At 37.3% G+C, this 27,321-nt stretch overlaps 2 protein-coding genes across 2 annotated transcripts; one reads left to right on the forward strand and one right to left on the reverse strand.

The window, feature by feature from the left end:
• The first annotated feature begins 11,242 nt into the window (after nucleotides 1-11,242).
• Nucleotides 11,243-16,203, forward strand: LOC113281071 (alpha-ketoglutarate-dependent dioxygenase alkB-like). Its single transcript, XM_026529717.1, has 7 exons — nucleotides 11,243-11,405; nucleotides 11,502-11,656; nucleotides 12,060-12,418; nucleotides 12,590-12,728; nucleotides 13,968-14,034; nucleotides 14,123-14,244; nucleotides 16,053-16,203. Exons 1-7 carry the CDS (start codon nucleotides 11,299-11,301, stop codon nucleotides 16,190-16,192), a joined length of 1,089 nt encoding a protein of 362 aa, XP_026385502.1. The 5' UTR covers nucleotides 11,243-11,298; the 3' UTR covers nucleotides 16,193-16,203.
• Nucleotides 16,179-17,185, reverse strand: LOC113281072. The gene has a single exon (XM_026529718.1). The coding sequence runs from the start codon at nucleotides 17,134-17,136 to the stop codon at nucleotides 16,594-16,596; it is 543 nt and encodes a 180-aa protein (XP_026385503.1). The 5' UTR covers nucleotides 17,137-17,185; the 3' UTR covers nucleotides 16,179-16,593.
• Nucleotides 17,186-27,321: the final 10,136 nt, after the last annotated feature.

Below are 27,321 nucleotides of genomic sequence, written 5' to 3' on the forward strand. Positions count from 1 at the left end.
TTGAGGAACCCATTAGTAGAGTCTATTCATATGAAAACGAACAAAATATAAAAATAAATAACATGTTAGTTGTCACCATATCTCGGAATCGTCACCATATCATGTTCTATTTTTTATTTTTCCATATTTATCTATTGTTTCTCTAAGTGATTTGGTGGGGCACCAGCATCGAATTGTTATCACTGCTAGCATGAGATAGAGTGATTGAGTTACTACAAAAAAAAAAAGACCAGACCAATTTGACCAAATGGTGTACGTACAAAAAATGAAAAAAATTGACACTTGGATAGCAATATGTGTGTGTTCTCCCTGTCTCCGTCGCCTAAGCAAGCGTGGAATGCAGGATCCACGGGAATTACCATGTAATATGCTGACAAGAATCATGCGCTTGGATCCAAAAGATCCAATCATGTTGTCGGGAAAAAAATTGAAAAAAGAAAAGAAAAAGAAGAAAAAAAATATTATTATTGTGTTGAATAAAATCGATCACTGGTTCCCTTGTCTATGCCAGTGAATTGATCTATAATTAAGTTTGTCGACCGCTGGTTCCCTTGTATATGCCAGTCGTGTTGATATTAGTATTCAGACCAATAGCTCAATCCAATAGGATTTTTAAGTTTGTTTTGGCAGTGACCTTCAGACATATATGGGAAACACCGTTCACCTTAGTCAACAGTCCGCCACCATCTACTTTCTATATCCATCTTCTTAATCTTATTCATGTGATTGTGGTTGATTAGATTCCGAGTATTGTGGTTGTGTTAACTTTGTGATGAAACTGTATCACTAATTTATGAATTGGATTTGAAAGTGGGTACTTCCTCTTGTAGCCATTGATTGTATGCCATCGAATAAAAAATGTTTAGTGCCATAAATTTGTCACAGTTGGTTGGAGTTAGAAATATAGGTTTTGTAGGTATACCTCTTGTAAACCTTCACGAGACTATAACTCGTCCACCAGGGACACCTAGGGGATTAAAGGCCTGTTATTCATGCTAAGAGTAACCGTATCCTAGGCGACACGGAGTTGTATGTATGTTTTAGAATTATTTTGTTTGATTTGCTCGAGGACTAGCAAAGTCTAAGTGTGGGGGAATTTGATAGGTGTCTAAAACATCTAATTTTATATCTAGTATTTCTGCTTTCTTTGCGAGTTTTCTTGTAAATTATGTATCTTATGTTTGTTTTGAGCATATAGGTACTTTGGAGTCATTTGGAGCGAAAGAAGGGGATTAGGGGATCAATTCCTTGCCTGGAGTCATTGTGCATTGATGGATGCGGATCTAGGAAGCATACAAGCCATTCAGGGTCGCCCGTATCCAGCAACTGGGTGCCGATAGCAGTTTTGGTTCCTACATGACCCTAAAATTGAGAGAAGTTTATCAATCATTTACTTTACTTCTCAAACTCAGAGAAGACAGAAAAGAGCCATGGCGGCATTATCATCCAGAGAGTAATTCAGGGGAGGAATGGTCAAAGAATTGTTGGTGATTTTGAGGATCGATGGATAGAAGAGAAGATCTCTTTGTCAGTTTAATGAGTTTGAGAGATGTTCACAGTTCAGGAAAATGAATAATTAGGGTTTGAACTTGGAGGAAATCGATGGTGAAATTGACCGAGAAGAAAAAAGAGCTACTGACTGAGATGATTCAGAGTATGAGAAGGATATTGAACATTGGGTTTGTATGAATTCCTGATTTAGTGGTGAATCTGTGCCGAGAAGAACAGAGAGAATTTGTTGTTGCTGTGTTGTTTTGATGGAGGAATTTAAAGGAGAAATTGAGGGTTTATGAAGAATTATATGATGGGTTTTGTTTGATTGGGTTTCTGAGCTCGAGATTCAAGCTAGGTCAGGATGAAGATATTGGATTTGAATGGTGATGATTTTCTGCAATAGATGTATGCTTAGGTTTCAGGTTCAAAGTTCAGGTGCAAGTTAGAATTGGAGGTGGTACTGTTGATTCAGATTTGCAGATACTGATTGAGGTAGGAGCAGCAAGGTGTTGGTGTTGGTTGTGCGCAAGCAAGAGCAGGTGCTAATGGTTGAATGGAGGAGCTGTCAGTTCAGGTCAGGTACTGTGCAGTGGGTATGTGGAGTTAAGAAGCTGAAATGGTGGTGTGAACGGTGCAATGAGCTACAGATGATGGAATTGGCAGGGTTGCAATGACTGCAGCTGAGTAAAGATGGTGTTAGTGGTTGCTGCCAAGGGATGTAATTCAAATGGGTACCGGTACTGACATTGCAGTTGCTTTACAAGAAATGGGATTTGAATCTGAGTTGGAACAGATGAACAGAGATGAAAACAATGGAATATTGGGTTTTGTTTGCATCGAGAATAAGAGGAGCAGCTTTTGTTGATGGGTGAGATTGAGAAAGGTCTGAGATTGAGCTGAAACTGCAGATAGAGAGCTGTTGTTTGCGGAGGAATTGATAAAGGGTTTTAATGATTTCAGAAACTGAATTGAGAAGAACTAGATTGTTTACTGAGATGGGTTCTTTCCTATTTCGTGTTTACAGTGAGTGTAGAAGAAATTCAGGCTACTGGTTATTTCGGATGGAAGGAGAAAATGGTGTTGTAAAGAATGATTGACTTCCTGGTGGTGTTGAAGTTACGATGGAGCTCATCGAAGACTTGGTTGTGCACTGAAATTGATTGAGAAATGTTGAAGTGCATATTAAGAATTAAAGCTGATGGTACTGTGCTGCAAGTGTGGGTTGAACTGAACTGAAGTTGGTGGTTGAACTGATTGCAGTAAGGCATGAGCTGACATGTTGTAGGTTATGAAGCTGTTTTAGGTAGCTCTGGGTTCAATAGCAGATGCAAGAATAACTAGAATTGGAATGTGTGCTAAATGTATGAGCAGTTGGTGGCGGCATTAAGCTTGATGTTGAACTGGCATTGCAGTCAAGAGCAGAAGGAGTTAATGGCTTGATGCTGATGGTGTTGATTCTGTTGAGGATCTGAGAAGGGTTAAGAGCTCATTGAGCTGAGAAGATACAAGTAGTGAACTGGACCAACTGGTGTTGGAAGAATCAAGAGAAGATTACAGGGAAAGAAGGGATGGTTATGAAGTTGCAAACATGGAATGTGTGGTACAAAGAATGATGAATGAAGTCTGTTTGTGTATGGGTTAGAACAGGTTGCAGTGAAGATTGAAGCTCAATCTATGAGCTGAAATGGGAACTGGAATTGAATGAATGTCTGAAAGCAGTAACTGGGGAATGAATTATACACAGGAGGAGCTGAAACATTGGCCTGGATCGACCGGAATCGGATTACGGCGAGTTGACTCACCCGTCCAGGTGGATTTGGACTTGTTCTGACTGGGCTTTATCATGGGCTGTAAGCGGACAGTGGCAGATCGGTGGAGATTTAAAACGAAACCTATTTTGAGGCATACTAGATTTTTTTGAGGCATACTAGATAATGCCAAAATAGGGTCACTAAATAAAAAACAACATCACTCCTCATCCACCATTTTTGATAATGGCATAACTACCCTTATATAATTAGTGTAAATGATTATGTTTAGAATTGATTAATTATGAATTTTAAGGATTGATTAAATATTAAATTATTAGTGGTGAATTAGTAGAAAATCAAATTTATGTGAGAGAGTTGGGATTTTTGATAGGAAGAAGAAGAAGTGAAGAAAAAAAGCTTGGGTTTTGACTTTTGAGATTTTAGTGATTAGAAGTGACCAAAATGTGTGATTCAAATCAGAGGTAAACTTCTATCGAGGTTTAATTTCCTTTTATAAGTTGAATCTGCCAAAAAATTGAATTTTTAAAACCTAGATCTGCTGACCAGATGAACAGTTCGGCTCAAAAGTTATCAACCGAACTTCACTCTGAAACTGAATCATCCACTAGGTTCGGCTTGAAAAATTGAGGTTCGGCTGGAAAATTGAGGTTCGGCTGGAAAATTGAGGTTCGGCTGAATATATTGTAAAGTCGCATTAGCCGAACATAGTGTTTCTCTAAATCATACACTAAGTTCGGCCCAAAATTGATACTGCAAGATCAACCGAACTGATCTTCTGAAAACCCTAATTTCATCTTTGAAATCATATTCTATCGATCAAACAAAATAAAATCAATCAAAAACAAGATGGGTTTGTTGCCCATACATTATAAAATACATCTAAGAGCAATTGAGATTTGGATTTCGCATTCCAACATCGCTCACTTCGATTCGTGTTTCCTTTGTTTGATTAATTTCTTTATTGAATTGGAGTCCTAGATGTTTAAGTTTAAAGTTTATTTTGATTTTTAATTTTAGGTTTTTGAGGATAAGGGAACTATGACAAATTGAAATTATTTAGGGATATATAGGTAATTACACTACCTTTAGACACCCCTTATAAACCCACCCTAAATAATATAATGGATGAGTATGCCTCAAAAAAAATGAGTATGCCTCAAAATAGGTTTCTTTTAACAAGGCAGGATATAAAAGCCTATTCACACAACAGCAAAGGGATGATATCTTTGCTTCTTCTACTTTTGTTCTAGGGTTTAGAAACATGATAGGTTTTGTTTTCCTTCTTGTTATGAACTCCACTCACATGTTTAGATAATTCTCTTTTGGTTAAGGAATAAGTTGGAGTTCCAACCATGATATTTATGCAATGAATTAGTTTTGTCTCCATATTTTGTTGCTTATGATTCACTTTTAATATTGTTATATGATTTGAATGCATGTTTAGTCGCGTCGCGAATCGATTGAATTAGTTTTCATCTCTATTGCTAGATTAGGGTTATTATACGCAAAAGTGATAATTCCTGATTGCAAGTGGCATAATTGTGAGTATTGCTTGTAGTGATACATCCTAGTAGTCACAAGTGGATCATAACCTTTGTTAAAACGGATTAGTGCTTTTACACGTTCGTTTGCATTGATTAGTCTTATTTCATAGAACTTAGTGTTCTTAGGGAGTTAAATTCAATTGTTCTTTTACACTTTAGGTTGCTTTTTAGGTAGAATTCACATTCGCATCTTTTAATGTGTTTGTTGATGACAAGAGAAAATTAGTGGGATATTCTTGCGATCAAGGTATCCTAGGACTTTTAATAAATTAGATTAAATATCAATTCTAGTTATTGTTTCAAATACATGTTTGTGAATGAAAACCAATCCTTGACCAATATTATAATCTTATTGATTTTGCTTTATTTATTTGTTTTGCTATTATTTTATTTAGTATATAAAAATCAGAAAATCCCCCCCTGGGTTTACATAAGTAACCGAAACATATTGGCAACCTAAGACCTCTTTGTGGGAACGATCCTTTCTTGCCCTTGCTTCATAATATATTTTGAGTAGTAAGAAAGTGTAATTATTTTTTGACGCGTACGACAGAGATCAGTGCATGCTCATTCGAGCACCTGGGTGCTACATGGTCGTCCCATCATTCCATGTAGCCGGTACCTCTCTCACACATTGGTTGATTTTCAGTAAACCATAAATTGATCAACAATCGATCAAAATTAGGGTTTCAAACCAAAATTCTCTGCAAACCATAATTCTGAGCAAGTTCAAACACTAATAATTTTATGTTGATCCAGCAATCAACATCTTGATTAATTATATAATATTCGGTCCAACTACCAATATTTTTAGTATTTTATTTGGTCCTGCTACCAATAATTCATGAATCGAGCAATATTTATTTTGTTCATTTGGTCTTGCTGCCAACATTTTTTCTCGACTGAGCATCATGGTTCGAACAGACGACCATCCAATATTTTTGATTCCTTTGTCATTCGATAATTCATGATATATTAGACCAGAAATGAGCATTATGTATAATTCAACATTATCTTTGATTTCCTGCCGAACGCTCGACATATCAAAATAAATCCTTGATCGAGCAATATCATCATACGCTCGAGCCGGACTATTAAAGCATCATTATTATTTCGACTGGTAAAATAGTATATTACAATTCATTAAGACTCAACGTTTTTCCATCATCGTGTCTCAGCAGACACCTTATGCTCAATCCATGTGTCTTAGAGCATACCATATTCGTTCATTATGCTCGACTCATCAAGGCTAAGACTTATCGTCTAGTCAAGTCAACAACTGACCAATTAAATATATGTCTGCCTTGCAGACTCCACATTCGTGAGATATCAATCACGTCACATGGGGGATAATCACTAGGGTTTTGGCTTGGCGGCCTACGGCACGTGTGTACACCCACGATAAGAAATGTGAGTAAGTCGTGCAAGCGGTTGAGGAAGTTACAAAAGTAGTGGATGGACAATCAACCAAGTCTCTGCACGACATGGAACTGGTTTAACAACGATTTCCAACTTTCTCACTCTTTCACTCCAGCAACCGTCACACTTACTGGGATCAATATGTCTACCGTTCTTGCAATATAAATAAGTTTCTGAATCCACAATTGAACAACCAAGAATCATCGTCTATCTAAGAATTCTCATCTAAACAGTAACTCTCAAGAGAGCAGAATTCACTCAATCGATCAAAACTTATTCTTTCGTCTGAACCCAGTAGTTCACCAACTCGCAGAAATCGTCAATACATCTACAATCCTTGATCATCATTGATCTCACACACACTTCTCAGCTTCCCTCCTACAGATCGACCCTCTTCCCTCTTTGTGATCGAATTGACTCTAGAACGACCATTGTCTTGGTTTAGGCCGGAGTCCTACAGATTGATCTCTCGAACTCAAAGCATTCCCGTGTGGTGCATCTGTTTGAAAAAGGTTTAGGAAATTTGCTCTATCGAGGAGTCTCCATCCGCACGCTCGAGTCCTCACTTTCCTAAATAACCAGAAAATCGTTTTGCCCCATCAACACTACTGATTGTACAAGAAAGATAAACCATAAATACATATTGTTTAAGGATCATTAAGTTGGTCTACTTGGTATTGTATTAGTTTTTGTCTTATAGGTCCAAACGAAAAAGTTGGTGGTGTATTTGGTATCCCCTGCATTTTCATGCTTAGACTAAGAGCTTTTGATGCGCCATGCTTATAACTTCCAATTAATAATTTAAAAATCTACGTGTGGAAAATAAACAAAGTCAATAATATGAGATAAATTGTTCGGTATGCATAAACTTAGGCGCAAATGATTTATGCAAAATTCAAGCCTAATTCAGGGAATTGGCAAGAGGAATTTGAGTTTGCATTTGGGTATTGATATAAGATTTGAAGTGGAGATGAAACGTATGCACAACGCAACAACAAAATTCGAGTTAGTAGAATCAGTGACAACGCAGTAAAGCTAAGTGATGCTTATGCTAAGGCATGTTGGCTAAAGACGTTTTGTAAAAGCCAGCAAATATTGCTGAATTTCAGAAATGGTTCCGAGAGTGCATGTAGCGAAGTTAAGTCAAGTATAAAAATTTGTGCTTGGTTGCGTTCAAAGAGGACGTTGAAAAGATTGGGTGGGGGAGGTCTATTACAGGTTTGGCTAGTGAAGCGCAAATATTGCGCGTTACATCATAGCCGGCCTAGTCAGCGTTCAAACAGGATGACGCTACACTACATAGACCATGAAGCACTAAGATAGAAGGACCCTGCAGGGCCAATAAAGCGCTAAGATGACGTTACATTATACATTCAGTGGCCAAGTAATGAAGCTTATTGGCCGACATAATGAAGCTTCATTGAGGGAGACAAAACAAGGCAAAATGACAAATGCAACATGCGATGTTGACATTGAGGCATATCCATGGAATTGAGTTGTCTCAAACTCAAGGATGATGCAAGAGTATAGAATAGGCCAAGAGTTGTCCTATGCATTAGTCCAAGGCTAGCCAAAGCTTGGACAATACAAACAAGCTGGTGATGCAAGTGAAAATGCGGGGGTATAACAACCACACCCAACAATTCGTTTGGAAATCTGAGGACTTACTCCAATATACTTTCTAGAGAATCAACTAGACAGTCAAACTCAATCTAGAAAAAGTATATACAAGAGTTTATATATATATCTCTGGATTCAATCTGCAATCAGCAAATAGAAATTTGCGAGCCCGATTGAATATAAGAGAACTAACTTTAACGGTACCAAAGACCAATGTTCAAGGCTCAATCAATTTCAATCAAAAACCAAAGGTTGGATTTCCTAATTGGTCGATACAACACAGAACCTGTGATATTTCAATTATATAACAAAATATAATGCGGAAAAGAAATAACACAGACACCAGAATTTTGTTAACGAGGAAAACCGCAAATGCAGAAAAACCCCGGGACCTAGTCCATCTTTGAACACCACACTGTATTAAGTCGCTACAGACACTAGCATACTACCAATGAACTTCAGACTGGATTGCAGTTGAACCCTAATCAATCTCACACTGATTCAAGGTACAGTTGCGTTCCTTACGTCTCTGATCCCAATAGGATACTACGTACTTGGTTCCCTTAGCTGATCTCACACACAACCAAGAGTTGCTACGACCCAAAGTCGGATACTTGATAAACAAATATGTCTCACACAGAAAATTCTATTGGAATAGATAAATCTGTCTCCCACAGAAATACCTATGAGTTTTTGTTTCGTCTTTTGATTAATCAAGGTGAACATGAACCAATTGATAAACCGGTCTTATATTCCCGAAGATAGCATAATATTATCAATCACCTCACAATAATCTTAATCAACTAGCGAAACAAGATATTGTGGAATCATAACGATGAGACGAAGGTGTTTGTGATTACTTTTATATCTTTCCTATCGGAGATATAAATCTTGAGCCAATTCTTTCAATTGTACTCAACACGATATAAACAACAAGATCAGATCACGCAATTACATAGAAAATAGTTGGGTCTGGCTTCACAATCCCAATGAAGTCTTCAAGTCGTTAACATATGGGATCCCGTGAGAAACCTAAGGTTAAAGGAGAATCGACTCTAGTTTATGCAACTAGTATCACATAGAAGTGTGGGGATTAGGTTTCCCAGTTTCTAGAGTTCTCCTTTACATAATTTTCAAATCAGGGTTTGCAATCTAAGTTACCTTGGTAGCAAAGCATTCAATAATCACCGCTAGGTGAAAAACCTGATTCAACCAAGCTAATATCTTTCAACTGTTAGATCGAACTTAGCTTGTTACACACAAATGAAATGTACCCTCATTTAGGTTTATGTAACCGTACCTAAACATGTACACCATGTTGGCTAAACAATAGTTAACCGAAGTTAGCCATATGATTACTCTCATATCAACCTTGTTCATCTTAACCATAACTAGTTCAAATGACTCAAATGAAACTAGTTATAGAGTTGTTCAATTGCTATATTCTCATAGACGTATAAGCAAAATCGGTTCGATTCACTCGAATCAATTTATGAACATTATAGCCACGGTTTGCAAAGATTGCATTCCTTATTTTAAATGTTTAAGTTCATGAACACAACCGGTTTTAGAACTTTAACCTTCAAGTATGCCAGCGGGTACACATACTTGAAATACACGGACCAAGATTGGGTTTCACCAGTACGCAAACGGGTACGCGTACTTCCAATCCCAACAGAAATATTCGGACATGAATCTTACGCTAGTACGCGAACGGGTACGCATACTTAGGTTTCCGGATTTCTCAAGCCAACAGGTACGCGTACGGGTACGCATACTATGGTTCCCGGACATGGATTACATATGTGCAAGAGTACACAACATGACATATCCAATAATGGCTAAGTGTTCTAAACTCTTATTTCAATCATTGAAACTTTCTTAGAGGATGAAAATAAGGTTTGGAACTCTTATATTCCAAGTTTACACCAAATGATTGTATCACACAAACCATGTAAGATGTTACTCGACAATTTTCACATGATCATCTTTTGACTTGCGTCAAGAATATAAGATGAACTTGGTCGAAGCGAAAGCTTGCCAACATATATTCCGAGAAATATGTAAGCGAGTTAACTCAACTCGAAATCTCCAATGTGTATAATAGAAAACTATATCGTAACACGACTTATGTCTCAATATAGGAGATAAAGTTGAAATAGACTTTCCAAATGATAGATGAGTTTCAGTCTCCACATACCCTTTGTTGATGAAGTTCCACAAGCTCTCCTTAGTAGTTCTTCGTCTTCAAATGATGAACGTCGTGAAGTCTAAGGCTCAACTACACAATCTATGTCCTAGTCTGAGACATATATAAGTAGATTAGAAATCAAGACTTATAGTTTTGATAACTAACATTGACAAACATGCTTGAGATAGCAACGCATGCGAGTTCGACCGAGCAGTGCTCTAGCAACAAGAGTATGCATCACTATTGTCGATCAATTGGCTAAGTAAAGAAAGAATAACACATATGAGCATATGACGCATATTGACATCAGTTGGGAAGCATGTTGGCATGAAGTTGTATTAGCTAAAGCGTTCTAGCAACTTCAGAAGAAGGCCATAGTGCAGTGATGCACATTAGTAGAGCAAAAGTGGCTCGAGTGGCGGTTATTGCTTTACAAGCATGTCAAAGGTGTGAGACAAAAGTGAACATTATAAAGTGTGTTTATAACCATATTAGAGTGTCCACAACGGTTTGGGACATGTGTGGCATGATTTGGCACAAATTAGAGAAGGTTGGTCAGTTATGCATATTTTAGGCGGTTATGGAAACTACCCCTTGGACACTTTGTTGTCCAAGGCTTGTGCATTCGTTTATGCACGGTTTTCGGCCATTCTAACCACTGTATAAATAGTGTAGAGATAATAGAAAATCAGTAGGCTACAGATAGGAGAGTTGGTCTCATTGTTTGAGAGAATAAGGCATCACCAAGAGGGTGATGGCCTGTTTAATCCATTGGTTCGACAAAAGTTTGTAATCTTCCTTTGATACAATAAAAAAGGTTAATTGTGTCATGTCTTTGTGTTTATTGTGTTGCTGATTTTGTGAGTTGATCCATTGGTTTGATGCATGGCAAACCTCTTATGCATGGGGGCATAAAGAGTTAGAGAGAAAAGAAGGAAAACTTCCGTTACGTAAAGCCTTAAGAATGAAGACAGATGCATATTTTGATGTAAGTGTGCAAGGCTGAGTACTTGTGGTTAACATTAATTCACTGAAACACATTATTACAGGTCATATCCCATAAATAATTTTAGTGCCCTAAAATGGGCATGTGACACTAGCGGAGGTGGAACCAAAATCGCCGGTTGAACGAACCAATCTTATATCGCCGAACCAGAACCAGAATAGTTCCAAACTATCGAAATAAATCGGAGAATACAAAATAAATTTGGGAAAAATAAATCAGATTGGGCGGTAAATAATAACACTCTCTAAGAAGATGTACGGATCGGCGCAAACTCCTGATGATTCAGAGAGAACTGCTTTCAGAAAAGCTGAGAAGAAATACAAACTCGATAAGAGCAGTGTTATTACTAAGAAGCCGAGGTAATAATTTCTGGAAAAAGTCCCAAATATCAACAATTTTCAAACCCTATTTTTTTCATTGATTTTTTCCTTTTTCTTCTTTTTTTTTTGTTTCAGGAAAAATCAAGTGAAACAAGAAGAAGATTTATCAGAAGTTGTTGATTTCAAAATTATACTTGAAACCTACAAAGAGACTGGAGAAACACCTCATGGAATCTCCAAGCTTCAATCTGAGTTCAGTCGTCCTGTTTTTTGCTTGGAAGATCGTCCTGGTATGTGAATTTCTAGATAGAGTGAATGTTGACTTAAATCAGTTTCTGTTGACCAAGTTTGTTAACTACGATAGAGTGGGATTGAATTGTTTTGTCGCTTTTTGTGTTAGAATCTAAACATTATGGCGTGGATTTTTATTTTTGTCTAGAAATCATCGTAAATTATTTTCTATTGTTGCAAATGCTTCAATCAAAGGATGAGATTTTAAACACATTTGGCGGTTGCTGTGTGGCTAAGATTGCACGGCATTTATGATCTCATTCCTCGTATGGCAGCACTACGTGAATGTGGCAACAAGCATGTGGTGTTGCTAGTTGCAACTGCTTGTACTCATCTATCATGGCAAGGTCTATGGAATAGGTATCAGGATTTGATTCTTTGACTTGTTTCCTTCTGTTGCAGGATTTTACTTTATTCCAGGTGCGCTGAGTGTTGAGGAGCAATGCCACTGGATTAAAGAGAGTTTGGGAAACTTCCCACAACCTCCAAACAGAACTAATCATAATGCAATATATGGTCCGCTTCATGATTTGTTTCTTGCTGCACAAACACAAAAAGTTCTGATTGATGCTGGTACTGTAAATGCTGATGCCAATTCGACGTTCACTTCGAATGCCCAAGAGTTAGATGTTAAGAGATGGAAATCTAACGAGGAAAGTGTTCAGAAATTAAGTGGAGATTCATGCAAAGTTATCACAGCCTCCTCATTGTTACGGAAATTGCGATGGAGTACTTTAGGACTTCAATTTGACTGGTCCAAGGTCAGTGTGAAATTCAATAAATTGTAAATTGTACTTGAAATTCTAATATTTACCATCGACTGAGGGTGATGCTGTAGATCGACCGATTGATTTGTGTCTTTTAACCTTTTTTTAGTTTGGTGATTGACATTAGTTAATTGTTCTCTGAAAGATTCTGTTTTTATGGTGTAGCGCAACTACAATGTTTCTCTTCCACATAACAAGATCCCAGAAACTCTTTGCCAGCTTGCCAAAAGAATGGCATCACCTGCCATGCCAATGGGGGAAGAATTTCGACCCGAAGCTGCAATAGTGAATTACTTTGGTTCAGGTATGCAGCCTTTTAGTTTGCCCTAGACCTAGATAGTTAGATATGATATTGTTGTTGTGATAGAGGTCTCGCTGCTGGAGTCAGCTCTCAAGCAAAGGTTTGATTTGGGTACATTTTGGTCATTTCCTTACAATTGGGATTTAAGGCCAGAAACAGCAGCTAACATTGATCACACCTGATCAATACCTTAACTTTCCGACCTGGCTTATTGAGTTTTCTATGTTTCATTGTATGACTTAAGTTTGTTAGATTAGCCCATTCGAAACTGAAATATCACCAATACAAGTAGAGTGGTTGCAATAGAGGATTCATATCCATTTTCAGATATACTTTTTTATTGAGAGAGAGAGAGAGTAATAAGCAAAGCCTGAGTATCCATATTCGTATTCATCCTTCAAAACGTGAAGGTTTCATCACCAGAAACTCCTACTTTATCTAGTGCTTGCCATCATATGCCATTCCTATACCTACTGATATTTTTAAATACCGTTGTAACTAAACTAATTCACTCTATTTTTCTTAACAAAATTTAATTCAATTGTGTAAAGTTATAAAAATTAATTTCATTAGTGTTTAAAAATATTAATCATTAGGGTAATAAAAACAATAATTAGGACTGTATTAATACAAGCACTAAAAATAGTAATTAGCGAGATTTTTTTTAAAAGAAATTGTAAGTTTTTATAGTTACTAATCTGAATAATAAATTTATTGTTGTTAGGGTTGTTCATGCGAAATCACCGATCATTTGTGTGGGCACTGAAAGAATTACTTGATCAACATTGAAATTTAATCTCTTCAATTTTGCAAAAAAACTTGATTGCTACTATATACTATTAATGATTACGATTATTAGAAATGGGTTTAGTAATTTCCTTATTAGTATTTACTATTTAGATTATACGTTGATCAAGATTAGTAAAAAATAGAAATGTGTTAACTAAGCATTTTGAATATTATAAGTTAATTATGTATTTTGAATTTGAACTATTATAGCAGAAATTTATAATGCACATACTCCAAAAAATTGAGCCATCAAATGTTTCAAATTTGAATACGGATATGAATCATCTGTTTGCAACCACCTTTACTGCTCAACAATGCAAGTATTATCTAAACTTGGCTCTCTTTCACTTTTATTGAATGAAAGTATTCTACTTCACAAATTGGATACAGGTTCATAATTATCTCATGAGTTTTCATTTTCTTTAAATTAATAATCCAATAACTGCGTGTCAGGTGATATGCTTGGTGGCCACCTTGATGACATGGAAGCAGATTGGAGCAAACCTATAGTAAGCATCAGGTATGCTTTGCTTAAAATACCCGTTCTTGTTTACATTTGGTTTGTGGGAGGGAGTCAATTGTCAATAGTATTTTTCTCTCTTTCACAGTTTGGGCTGCAAAGCTATATTCTTACTTGGAGGAAAATCTAGAGAGGATCTTCCAGTAGCTATGTTCCTCCGAAGTGGTGACATTGTTCTTATGGCTGGACAGGCAAGGGAATGCTTTCATGGTCAGTATTGCTATAAACCAATTTGCAAAACGAAACATCCTTTTTACTGTATGCATAAGCTTAGTTTTGCATCAAATCCGCTACCAAATATTATTGGCGAAAACTTCTTTGTTAACTTATTGTCTAAATACTACATCTGGTGACACGTGAATGTCTCGTTCGTTTAGCGTGGACTCAACATTTCGGCTACACTAATGTTGTGAGTCGTACTAATGGATAATGGAAGGGCCTAGGTGCGAATGTGAGTTCACTTTGGGGGCCTAGCACATAAAACTTTTTGTATAACTATCTCAGCTTTTGCTTTCTTTGGCTAGTGGGAAGCATACTTGGGTAAGATAATAGTCAATACATTGGATGGTAAAGATGTGGTCTTTTAATGTCGGGGTCCCTACTGCAGTGTACCATGTACACCATTGCGCTGTTGTATGCTACTATACCACATATTAGACCTTGAGTCACCACCTTATGCGCTTTCAACATGTGTACAAAACCTTAAAGACAACGAGAAAAAGATAAATGCTAAATCCATAATGAAACTATGATTGCATGTATAAAGAAAAAGAAAAATGATATATGCTGAACATCAATTAAATCCTATTAGCAGCCCAGTGCAAGATGAAACAAATGTCCCAAATTCCGTGCTATTGGATTTGAATCACGGTTTTTTAGTAATTGTTTTATGTTACCACAATGTATCCCCTTTGAGGAGTCGTGCTTTCAAAAGTTTGAATGCTCTCTCCGTAGTTAAGAAATTTACGAGGTTTTGGTTGTTGAAAAGTTTTATACCACTGTTAAAGTGTAGTAAAGGTGACGCTAAAGAAATTTATCAGAATTTGGTTGAGATATACATGTGAGAGAGGTTCAAGAGTAGGGAAAGAACCCGTGATCTCGAAGTGGTTTTGAAAGGTTTCATATAAGATTCCTATCTATTATTTGTTTTGAGTGAGTAAATAAAATGTTTTTAGGGTCAGGGTTAGCTCGCCTGTCACTCTCTAGTCATATTCTGTATGTGCCCCATATCTTTTGAAACCTCTTGAAACTTTGGCCCCCTCAATCAGATGATTTGACAATTCGAACTTATCTAGGAATCTCTATTATTAAATGCATTTTGGTTGTTCTGTTTCCTGTTTTCGTATCAAAGTTTAATGATGAAGTATCCCATCCCCATTAAGCTACAACTGAGAATACACATTGTTCATTGTTATATTTGATCGATTGTCATATCACTTGAAAAGAAAAATCTCTTATACGTATTGCACGCAACATGCATAGTGTACGCTTATGTCCACTGAAAGATTAAATGTGCCCAAAATTTGGCTACATTAATCTACTTTTGATGTTGACAACTTTGCTGTGTGTTTCTGCTCGTATTTGCTCGGTATATCATCATTAATGTTCTGAATCAGAAGGACTGTCAGTTGAATCATAGTCTCAAATTCTGAGCTCTAGGAGAACCAGTCAATCAGAGATTAAAAGGTTTTTGACCTTTGTCTGTTACCTGTGTCTGCCTTCAATAGAACACCTCCTATATATGGCATCCAAACGATAAAAAATCACCAACTCCAGTTATATGGATTCTTGTACCAATCTCTAATTATGCTTTTTGATTGGTGAAATTGAGCTAATTTAATAATTTATGACCTTTAATATGGTTGATCCTGGAACCACCACAAATAAGAAATAATAGCTCCCTGAAGCATAATTTGTTACTTCTGTAATGCCAAAATCAGATATCTTGCTTTCCAAGTTTTTCATCTTGTAAACTTTAGTCTACTGTTTTCAAACTATTTTGTTTGGGTTTCCTGCAGGCGTGCCTCGGATCTTTGCAGACACAGAAAATGCAGAAATTACTTCTCTTGCTTTACAGTTTTCGAACCAAGATGATCACTGTTTTCTGGAGTATATCAGAACTTCAAGAATTAACATCAATATTAGACAAGTGTACTAATGTAATTCTTATCAAAATTTTTTGAAAAATACAATTTTGAACTAAATCACAATATGTTTCCCTTAATCAGGGGAAATGAGAGGGAAAAAAGTGTCACTATTTTATTACTCATCGTCTGAGATAGCAACTGTGAACCCTGAAATTATAATGTTCTCCTGCCATGTTATTCTTTTGTCACCAGCTTCCATTTCATTTTCTTTCTCCCTATTTTTTAAAGATGCAGGATATCAAATGCTAATCTTGCAGACTTGGTTACTCTGGTCTTGAGTTGGTTCTGTTGGGGAGAGAACCTGTGGATAGCAGTTCATCAGAAAGTTGATCAAACGAAATGGGTAAAGTCATTTGCCAAAATCAAGTCTTCGACACAGCCAAATCCAGAGTCAAGAGTGTGCATTTTTATTCTAAGGTCGAAATCGTTGCCTGCAAATCTGACAGGTGATCTCCATGCATGTAGAATCAATATGACGGGCTGCTCTCTCCTTCATTCTCTCAGCTTTTTCAACCTCTAGACGGGCTCTCTCCCACATTTGTCTTGCTCGTGCGAAGTCCGACTGTGCCATCTCCATCTCTCTCCTCGTCAGTTCCTTTATTCTCTCTGCATAAGCCTTTTCAACTGCAGCTAACCGAATTTGCTCTGCAGCTTGCCACTTCAAAACTTCAATGGATGAGCTAAAGTCGAGCTTCATATGACCATGGTGATGGTGGTGATGATCAGGTACGTTAGTTCTTGGGTGGCGAAATCTAGAAGGTGATGGTGGTAGTGGAGGTGGTGGTGGTCTAAATGGTCTAAGACTGATGGATAATTGCAAGTCAAGTGACGAAGGTCCATCATAGGTATCAACCATTGGACGAGATTTTCGAGAGGTTCCTGTGGTGCGAGAAGTAAAACATGTTGAAGATGGTGAAGGAAGTAATTGCAGTTCCCTTTGATCTCCTTGTTCCATCTGAAGAAGATGCAAGTGATGAAAAAGCAAGTAAAAGAATAAGAGTGAAAAGTGACTGTTTTCGAGGTAGCAGAACTGATATGCACCATATATATACATAGTTTATTTGATGGTAAATTACTCAGAACACCCTTTATAACTTGTAAATAGTCAAGCAGGAGTCCTGATTCCTGTTATATGACCAACTACCTAGGCCAGGGCTGATTGGTGTTAGTTGATCAATAGCAGTCTCGCAGGAGATGTTTTGAAAATGTCTAAAATATCCAATAGTGTTTGTGCTCAGCTAGATATTGCTTATGGGTATTGGTGTCAAAAGTCAAAACGGGGACTCTCTGTCTAAAAGGTAAAAGCTAAACAGAGAAAGAGAAGAACGGATCTGAGATATATATATGGGACAGATTTTGGAATGAATGAAATGAGTGATTTTAATAGGGTTTTTTTGTTCTTTCGAGTTGGAAATGCACAGATTTCTTTTTATTGAGACAGAATATGTGGAGAAAAGTGGGTTGGAATCTGAATGATTATTACTGAGGGCATGTGCCTCGTCTCGGATTAGCGCAAGTAATTTTTTTTGCGACCGGCTTTTTCACGGGGGTTGGGATGGATCGATGTTATAGTTTCCCTTTATGGTAGGCCTAGGTTGTCGACAGTCGACACTCAATTTCATGGAAAGATACAAGTAAAGTTGGTTTACTTTTTTTCTTTCTTTCTGTTCGACCACGATGCTGGCAGCGTGTTCGTTCGATCGATTCCTTCAGTTCTGGTTCTTCTTTGTAATACCCACTTGTGGGGGGTGAAATGCCATCTTCTTTGCTATATAATGCTTACTTTTTTGGTCTGGGGTTGGGATAAGGTTCTCAATAATAGATTTGGCTTGTTTTCTTGCGAAGAGATGCCATTGGAAGCGTACAAAAAAATTATACCTACTTCTTTTAGTGCATTGTACTGTTGAGAAACATGAAAGGCTTACAACTCCAGATACTCATTTGAGCTGAAGACAATTCTTCTTTGATGGCGATGTGCAGACATTGAGTGCTGTATCCTGTGTGATCTTCATTTCATAATTCTGAACAGTGGTGGACAGTTAAAAACAAGCAAGTAAAAGTTGTGCTGAGTGAGTGCAAAAAGATATTCCTCGTTGGTGTTTCCTATGCAAATATTTTAGCAAGTGCTTGTCATCAGATGTCCTTGAGATTAAACATTTTCCAATGATGCAACAAGTTTTACAGTCCCATCCCTTGTGACAGCCTGGTTGTGTACTTTCTTCATTCATTCGATCTCACTATAAACTCAAAACGGCACCACTACTGTTTCAGGAAAAGTGATACTTTAGGCTTTCCAATTTGGTCTTTTGAAGTGAATATGAAAAAGGTAGTATTAATCTTTTGGACCGAGGCCATGACAAGCGAAGATATCATTTTTTGTGAAACGGAGGGAGTACAAATCATGTTACACCAGCAGCTGCAGAGATTGATGTGGTTGATTTTCAGTTAGAATAGACTGCAACAAAGAATCGTAACATTACACAATCACTGCATTCTCATTTTTGTTCTAAAGTAACTCTATTCCATCCATCACCTGTAAAAATTTCTGAAAGAAGGTTAGGATTTAAGACTAGTTTAATCCCCTTAACATAGGGATGAGCATAGAGGAATTATGGCTCACTGACAAAGGCTGAGAGTACATTACATTACTTTCTATAAAGTGAGGAAAGCATATAATACACATACTAATTGCCAAATCAGTGTGTAGTTTTAGGGTTTTACAAAAACAAAAGATACATTAAATAATTTGACAAGAAATGGATTCGAAAATCACGCTCATACTAGCTTTTGCAGCTTTAAACTAAGTCATTCATGATTAGTGCACATAATAACAGATTACATTTTTAAGAAGATCTTTACTTCTTTTGTTTTCTTTTATCAGAAATCAGTGATGAAACACATGCATATCTAATGAGTGCTAAATATAGTAAATCACAACATAAACATAGTTTACTGTTAAAGTAGTTCCACAAATCTCTAGGGGTGTCCTATTGGAACAGATACCAATTTACACTTTGTTTGGTCTGACATGGAATCGGAATCTGACTCGGGGCTGACTCAGATGTTAGATCCTTTTTTTTTTCATTCCAAGTTTGTTAATACATCTGATTCAAAAGCATTTGAGTCAGATTATTTTTATACTTAAGACTTGTCTGACTGAATCCAAAACTTTTCTATAATCGTCGTACCGTATTAAATAACTTTTGAATCAGATACAGACGAGTCAGATTTATACAAATTACCCGATAGCTTATAAGCCGAAAACACTTAATAATGACGGTTAGAGCAGCTCAGCAACTCGTACACATAGTGTACGTTGAGGCAGCGGCTCCAAAACCTTGAGTTTGAGCTGCAATCTTAGTGAAGGTACTAATAATAGAAAAGGAATTAATCTCATACCCTCACTTTTTTTTGAGGATCTTTCTAGGTGTATAGTGAGATCTTAATTCTTGAAGACTGTTACCCTCCAGTCTTATTCAATAGTTACAGTTTAAGGACCCCATGAGGTCATGACTCTTAAGTTGTTGCCATCTATTTGTCAATAAAGAAGATGCTTGCTTCTTCTGCATAAAATTCATGGAAAAAGTTTCACTTACTTTTTAGAAAAGGAAGAGCAAAAAAAGTCGAAGAGAAGTGGACATAGAGCATGTGATAGGTTCTTGAGAGTAAGATATATATACATATATATGTACAAAAGAATGTTTTAGTTGGTACTTTCCTACTACTTTGTGTTGTATATACCCACCATCCATCTTTATTGTGTATGGGGCATCATCCGTTCCTACATCCGGCTTCTATCCATGTCGAAAGAGTGCTTGAAATCGTCTTTCCATCATGAAGATCGACATCGTATTGTATAAACTTTCCCGTTTAGCCGATGTTATTATAGTACAATGATAAAGTCACTGAATATGACATAAATCAACATCGTATTGCATAAACTCTCCTGTTTGGCCGATATTACTATAATACAGTGGTAAAGTCATTGGTTATGACACACTGATTCAAGTTCGCAATTCGTCAACATCAAATTCCTATCGAATACCAGTTACTATGGATTAGGCTCCTTACCTTAGGTGCAAGCATGAGTAGCAGATGCACATATCTAGTCTCGATTCTTATCAAGTCAGTTAGCTAGTTTCTTGTCACTTTTTATATATGTTGCCCTGTAAAGAAGAACCCTAAAGATTTGATGAATAGGAGTGGTTGTATGTATGTGCAATGCATCATGATCATGTACCAGATAGTACTGTCTTATATGGGCAGTGATCTCTTTCTGCATCATTGTCTCCCACTAACGCCCCTTAAGTATTGTGTTGTCACGATGGCCAAAGTCAAAGATAAGTTTACCCATACCTAGATCCGGCAGGTGTTGCTATATGGATAGTGGATGCTGATGACATCAACATTACATACCATCATCATCCAATGGTTTAATTTGATGGCTTTGTCAGGATTTTCTTAGGGAATCACTGACAACCGCGGAATAACGGATCTTGAGATATTATGATGAATAATAAGTAAACCAAGCACAAGCAACTACAATAATACGAGAAAGATAAATCAACTCACAAGACACAAGATTTATATTGGTTCGACCAATACATACAACTTGTATATATTGTCTACATCCACTTTGAGCCCCACCAACTCAAATCCATTATGAAGAAAAACGATTACAACGTCGTGTGAATCCCAGCAAACCCTTGGTTACACCGCAACAATTACCCGAGACGATAACCTTGTCTCTTGTTCCTCACCGATATGCTCTCACAACGAAACCCTAGCTTTAGCCCTAAAAGCTATACAAGAAATCTCTCACCGATCTCTTAATCTTTTTCTACACAATGTACAATTCTACAAGGCCTAATTACCTATTTATATAGGTTACAAACTTGATCACCAATAATTCTAGCCGCTTTAGGAAACCCCTTTCCCGAAAACAGTCACGACCATTTAGTCTTCAATTAATTAACAATCTCCCACTTTGAAGACTCATTTATTGTCTTCAAGTCTCCTTTTCTTCAACTTTGGATTGACGGTGCTAAAACATCTTCATGTCAGTGCAGCTCCCCTCCCAGATCATCATTCTGAGAGACCAACTAAATCCTTGCAGAGCTTTAGCTTGTCTGATGTAACTCCCTTGGCAAACATGTCCGCCGGATTCTTTGAACCAAGAATCTTCTCGGGCTTCAACTCTACTTCTTCTAAAAGATCCCGAATGAAATGATAACGAATATCTATATGTTTCGTCCTAGCATGATAGGCTGAGTTCTTGGCTAAATGTATAGCGCTTTGACTGTCGCTAAATAGAACACTATCTCGTTGTTCCTTTCCCAACTCATCTAACAAACCTCGTAACCAAATCATCTCCTTGCTCGCTTCTGTTACTGCTACGTACTCCACTTTCGTAGTAGACAATGTCACCAACTTCTGTAAACATGAGTTCCAACTCACTGCAGCTGACCCCATAGTATAAACATAACCGGTCGTACTTCGCCTTTTATCTACATCACCTGCGAAGTCTGCATCCACATAACCCCTCAAGATAGAACCACCTTTTCCATAACGCAATGGTACGTTTGTGTTACCTCTCAAATACCTGATAATCCACTTCACATATTCCCAATGTTGTTTTCCTGGGTTGCTTGCATATCTACTCACTACTCCCACTGCATGTGTAATATCCGGTCTCGCGCACACCATAACATACATTAGACTCCCAATAGCTGAAGAATATGGTACGTTAGACATGTACTCCTTTTCTTCATCTGTCTTCGCACTCTGCATACTTGAAAGACGAATTTGACTTCCAAGTGGAGAACTAACTGGTTTAGCATTCTCCATATTGAACCTTTTCAACACTCGTTCAATATATTCAGCCTGACTAAGCATAAGTACACCTTTAGCTCTGTCTCTTATGATCCTCATACCAAGAATCTGCTTTGCTTCACCAAGATATTTCATAGCAAACTCACTTGCTAATTGTTTCTTCAAATTCTCAACTTCTTGTAGAGATGTTCCGGAAACAAACATATCATCCACATACAGTAATAATATGATGTAGTCAGTACCATTCCTTTTGAAGTAACAACAATGATCTGCATTACACCGTGAGTAACCACTTCTATGCATGAAGCTATCAAATTTCTTGTACCACTGTCTCGGGGCTTGTTTTAAACCATACAAACTCTTCTTTAGCTTGCACACCATCTCTTCCTTGCCTTTTACTATGAATCCTTCTGGCTGCTTCATGTAAATTTCTTCATCTAGGTCACCATGAAGAAAAGCTGTTTTTACATCCAACTGTTCAAGGTAGAAATCTTCAGAAGCCACTAGACTTAACACTACTCGAATAGTAGTCATCTTCACAACTGGAGAAAATATCTCGTTGTAATCAACACCAGGTTTTTGCTAGAAAGATTTCACAACCAACCTCGCCTTGTAGCGAATATCTCCATTTGCTTCAGACTTCATCCGATAAATCCACTTATTATGCAACGCCTTCTTACCTCTTGGTAATTTTACTAACACCCAAGTGTCATTCTCCTTAAGTGAATTCATCTCATCTTCCATAGCAAGTTTCCACTTTCCTGAATCATCAGCCGCTAGTGCTTCTTTAATATCTTCAGGTTCACCTTCATCCTTAAGTAATAGATAATTCAGAGCATACCTTGGGTTTGGTTTTGGAGTTCTTGATGATCTTCGTACTTCTTGTGGAACTATAGGAGTAACTCCCACTGCAGAAGAAGTCTCTTCACCTTGTACTTCTCTGCCATCAGCAACACCGTGCCCTTCTTGTACCACACTTTTTCCAGAAACATCATCAATATCGATATAGAACTCCTTATCGACGTTGCTTGACCTGACATCTTCAACTTGTGTTGTATTTCTGTCCTTGTACAGCTCATTCTCATTAAAAGTGACATCTCTACTTCTAATAACTTTGTCACCCTCATAGTCCCAAAGTGTATACCCAAAAGCGTCATTTCTGTAGCCAAGAAATATACACTTCTTTGCTTGAGCACCTATCTTAGACCTCTCACCGGGACTAAGATGAACATAACTAACACAACCAAAAACTTTCAAATATGAAAGATTTACCTTTTTGCCGGTCCAAACCTCCTCTGGTATCTTCATATCTAATGGACTACTAGGTGTCCCATTGATTAGATAAGCAACCGTCTCCGTTACATGTGCCCAGAAGGTCTCGGGAAAACCAGACTGCAACCTCATGCACCTAGCACGTGCATTCAACATCCAATTCATACGTTCTGCTACTCCATTCTCCTGTGGTGTCCTTGGAACTGCCCTCTCCAAACGAATTCCATTTGTAGCACATAACTGTAAGAATTCTGTTTTGTCATACTCACCACCGTTGTCTGACCTTAGACACTTCAACTTCAGACCAGTTTCTGTTTCAACCAAAGCTTTCCACTTCTTAAACACTTCATACACCTCGAACTTATTCTTCATGAAGTAAAGCCACACCTTCCTTGAGTGATCATCAATAAAGGTAACATAATATTGGAACCCGCTGTGAGATGCAACATCAATTGGTCCCCATACATCCGTGTGAACCAAGTCAAGTTTTGCACTTCTCAAGTCTCTTCCTCCTCTGCTGAAACTAACCCGTTTTTGCTTTCCAAGAACACGGTCTTCACAAAAACTCATATCAACAGACTTCACCTTAGGTAGATATCCGCATGAACATAGAATCTTCATGTTCTTCTCACTCATGTGACCTAATTTTCTATGCCATAAGTTAGTGTATTCACCGCTACTAGCCACTGCTAAAGTAGTTCCATCTGAAGTCCGGTATAGAGTACCGACTCTAACTCCACGAGCTAATACCATAGCTCCTTTTTTCACTTTCCAATTGTGTTTCGTTAACACAACTTCACAGACATCATCACAAACTTGGCCCACAGACACCAAATTCTTCTTCAAATTTGGAACATGTACACATCCTTCAATTTCCATGTCGAACCATTGACTTTCAAGATCACATCACCCAAACCGATGATGTCGCATGCTTCACCGTCACCTAAGAATACTTGGCCATAGTATCCTTCTTTATAAGATATCATAATCCTCTTATCACCTGTCGCATGGAAAGAAGCTCCCGAGTCTATAATCCAAGACTCATCTTGCTTGTCCTCAGAGAGTAGTAGAAAACCTTTTGTAATCACCTTCTTGTTATCATCAAGGACCTTCACCGGTTCCACAGCTGCAACTACATTGACCTCTTCTTGATTACCTTTGTTTCCACCATTATTAGCACCTTTGTTTTCCGGACAATCGCGCTTGAAATGTCCTACTTTCTTACACTTCCAACACTCAACAACACCTCTAGGCCGGTATTGAGATCTCCCCCTAGATTTCCCTCTAGACTTCCATCTGGATTTGTTGTTGTTCTTCTTATTTGAACTCCTGCCTCTATCTTCTTCCTGCAAACTTAAGGCCGAGCTTGAAGTACTAGAATCATAACCTTGTTCTATTCTTCTTTCCTCTTCAGCAATTAACCTTTGTTGCACATCATCAAGCTTCAACTTCTCGCTCCCTGCGGAATTGCTAATGGTTGTCCTTGCAGTCTCCCAACTCTTTGGTAATGACGACAACAACCGTAAAGCTTGAACTTCATCATCAAAAGTAATACTAACTTTTGAAAGCTGAGAAATAATTGATTTAAACTTCCCAAGATGTGTTGAAATCGCTTCGAATTCTTGCATCTTCAGATTAAATAATTGTTCACACAACATATTCTTCCCCGAGGATGATGACTTTTGATACAACTTTTCAAGTTTATCCATAAGATCCTTCGTACTAGATTCCTCTTGTACGTTATTGTAGACTTCCTCTGTTAGACATCTACGGATCACGGCTACACACTTGCGATCAAGAGTTGTCCGTTCATCGTCTTTGCGTGCTCCATTTTTCGCAACTCCACCCAATGGATCAACAATGTCTTTATCATATAGGTAGTCTTCCATCTGAAACTTCCAAAACGCAAAGTTCTTCCCACTAAAAACTTTAACCCTAGCTACCGTACTTTCCTTATTATCACCCATAACTCCCACTCCAATCGTACTACGATAAACCCTAAAGCTCTAACCCGAGCTCTGATACCAGTTGTCAGGATTTTCTTAGGGAATCACTGACAACCGCGGAATACGGATCTTGAGATATTATGATAAATAATAAGTAAACCAAGCACACACAACTATAATAATACGAGAAAGATAAATCAACTCACAAGACACAAGATTTATAGTGGTTCGACCAATACATACAACTTGTATATATTGTCTACGTCCACTTTGAGCCGCACCAACTCAAATCCACTATGAAGAAAAACGATTACAGCGTCGTGTGAATCCCAGCAAACCCTTGGTTACAGCGCAACAATTACCCGAGACGATACCCTTGTCTCTTGTTCCTCACCAATATGCTCTCACAACGAAACCCTAGATTTAGCCCTAAAAGCTATACAAGAAATCTCTCACCGATCTCTTAATCGTTTTCTACACAATGTACAATTCTACAAGGCCTAATTACCTATTTATATAGGTTACAAACTTGGCCACCAAGAATTCTAGTCGTTCTAGGAAACCCCTTTCCCAAAAACAGTCACGGCTAACTTAGGAAATAATTAGTCTTCAATTAACTAACAGGCTTAACTCAAGGATCCAACAAATCAATACGTCCAACTACTGATTAGTACCATTGATAATGTGTCGATTCGGTCGTGTTGAGTTGGTCCAATTGCTTTAAGGTCGTTTACTTTCTAAATATATTTGTACCCATACAGGATAACGTCGTATCATTCATCATTAATAGCTTTCTAAATATATTTGTACCCATACAGGATAACGTCGTATCATTCATCATTAAGAGCTTCTCCAATAGTTGTTGTGTGTGTTTTTTCTAGGTGGCAACACAAACAAAACATCTTCGTTCTCATCTTTACTAATTTTAAGATTTTATTAGAGTTAAAAATGGTTGTTTAATATATTAGAATTAATTTTAGTTAACCAAAAGCTTACTAGGATAGCTTGACATTGTCAAGATGAACGCCTAAAACTAGACATTCACCTTGACAATGTCTAATAAAAATTATATATTAAGCTCTAAAAAACCAAGGTGATACTCTCTGGGTTACAAAAACACCAGCCATATTATTTGGGCTAAATGAAAACCATATCCAATAAAAATAGAATAAAACCCCATTTCAATTCAAAATAGCTAAATTCAGTTTTTATTGATGTTAATAGTACCACTGTCAATTTTCCTTGGAAACAGTTATGGAAGTTGGCGCTGCCACCAAAAATTCTACATTTCCTTTGGAAGTGTGTACACAGATGCCTACCTGTTAAGAGTAAGATCTTTAGAAATCAAGTAACTGATGAGAATAAATGTGTTTCCTGTCAATATTCTATAGAAACCATTGACCATCTATTGTTAAAATGTCCTGTTACTAATCAAATATGGAATGGTACTGATTCAATTTTTGCAGGAATGTTCAATGATTTCAAGATAGAGGAATGGATATCTAGCTGGTTTGATAATGGTTCTGGTGGTAATAGAATACCTAATCAGAATATGATTTTGTCTACAGGATTTGTATTATGGAACATATGGAAGTTAAAATGTGCAATACATTTTGAAAATGTAAACTTTAATATGGATAATAATGTTAGACTGATTAAAAAGGAAATGCAGGAATGGAAGGAAAACAGAGCTAGATTGATTGCTCATCAGAATAATAATACTAATCGTAGAATTGTTGTACCATGGACAACTCCACCAAATACATTTATTAAAATAAATTTTGATGCATCATATTATAAAACTAGTAAGTGTATGGGGTCTGGACTAATTGTAATTAGCGCAAAAGGTACAATACTTGGAGCAAGATGTGTCCTGTCAGTAGCATAGGATGAGGAACATGCATAAGCGATAGCGGTATTGGAAGCAGTCAAGCTGGAAAGAGAAATGCAAATTACAAATCTGCAGTTGCAAGGAGATTGTCTCAATGTAGTTAATGCTTTAAGGGAGAGTTGGGTCCATTAAATGGACAAACAATGCAATTATAAGAGATTGTTTAGAGCTTCTGAAGTTTTTTAATAAGTGGGAAGTG

This window comes from Papaver somniferum, chromosome 5, assembly GCF_003573695.1.
Source record: "Papaver somniferum cultivar HN1 chromosome 5, ASM357369v1, whole genome shotgun sequence".
Taxonomy (NCBI): Eukaryota; Viridiplantae; Streptophyta; class Magnoliopsida; order Ranunculales; family Papaveraceae; genus Papaver; species Papaver somniferum.

Bases quoted from the DNA above. Each gene is read 5' to 3' on its own strand.
- LOC113281072 (XM_026529718.1), bottom strand. From the start codon at position 17,136: ATGGAACAAGGAGATCAAAGGGAACTGCAATTACTTCCTTCACCATCT.
- LOC113281071 (XM_026529717.1), top strand. From the start codon at position 11,299: ATGTACGGATCGGCGCAAACTCCTGATGATTCAGAGAGAACTGCTTTC. The intron at 14,035-14,122 runs GTATGCTTTGCT...TCTCTTTCACAG, and splicing joins AAACCTATAGTAAGCATCAG to TTTGGGCTGCAAAGCTATAT. The intron at 14,245-16,052 runs GTCAGTATTGCT...GGTTTCCTGCAG, and splicing joins GGCAAGGGAATGCTTTCATG to GCGTGCCTCGGATCTTTGCA.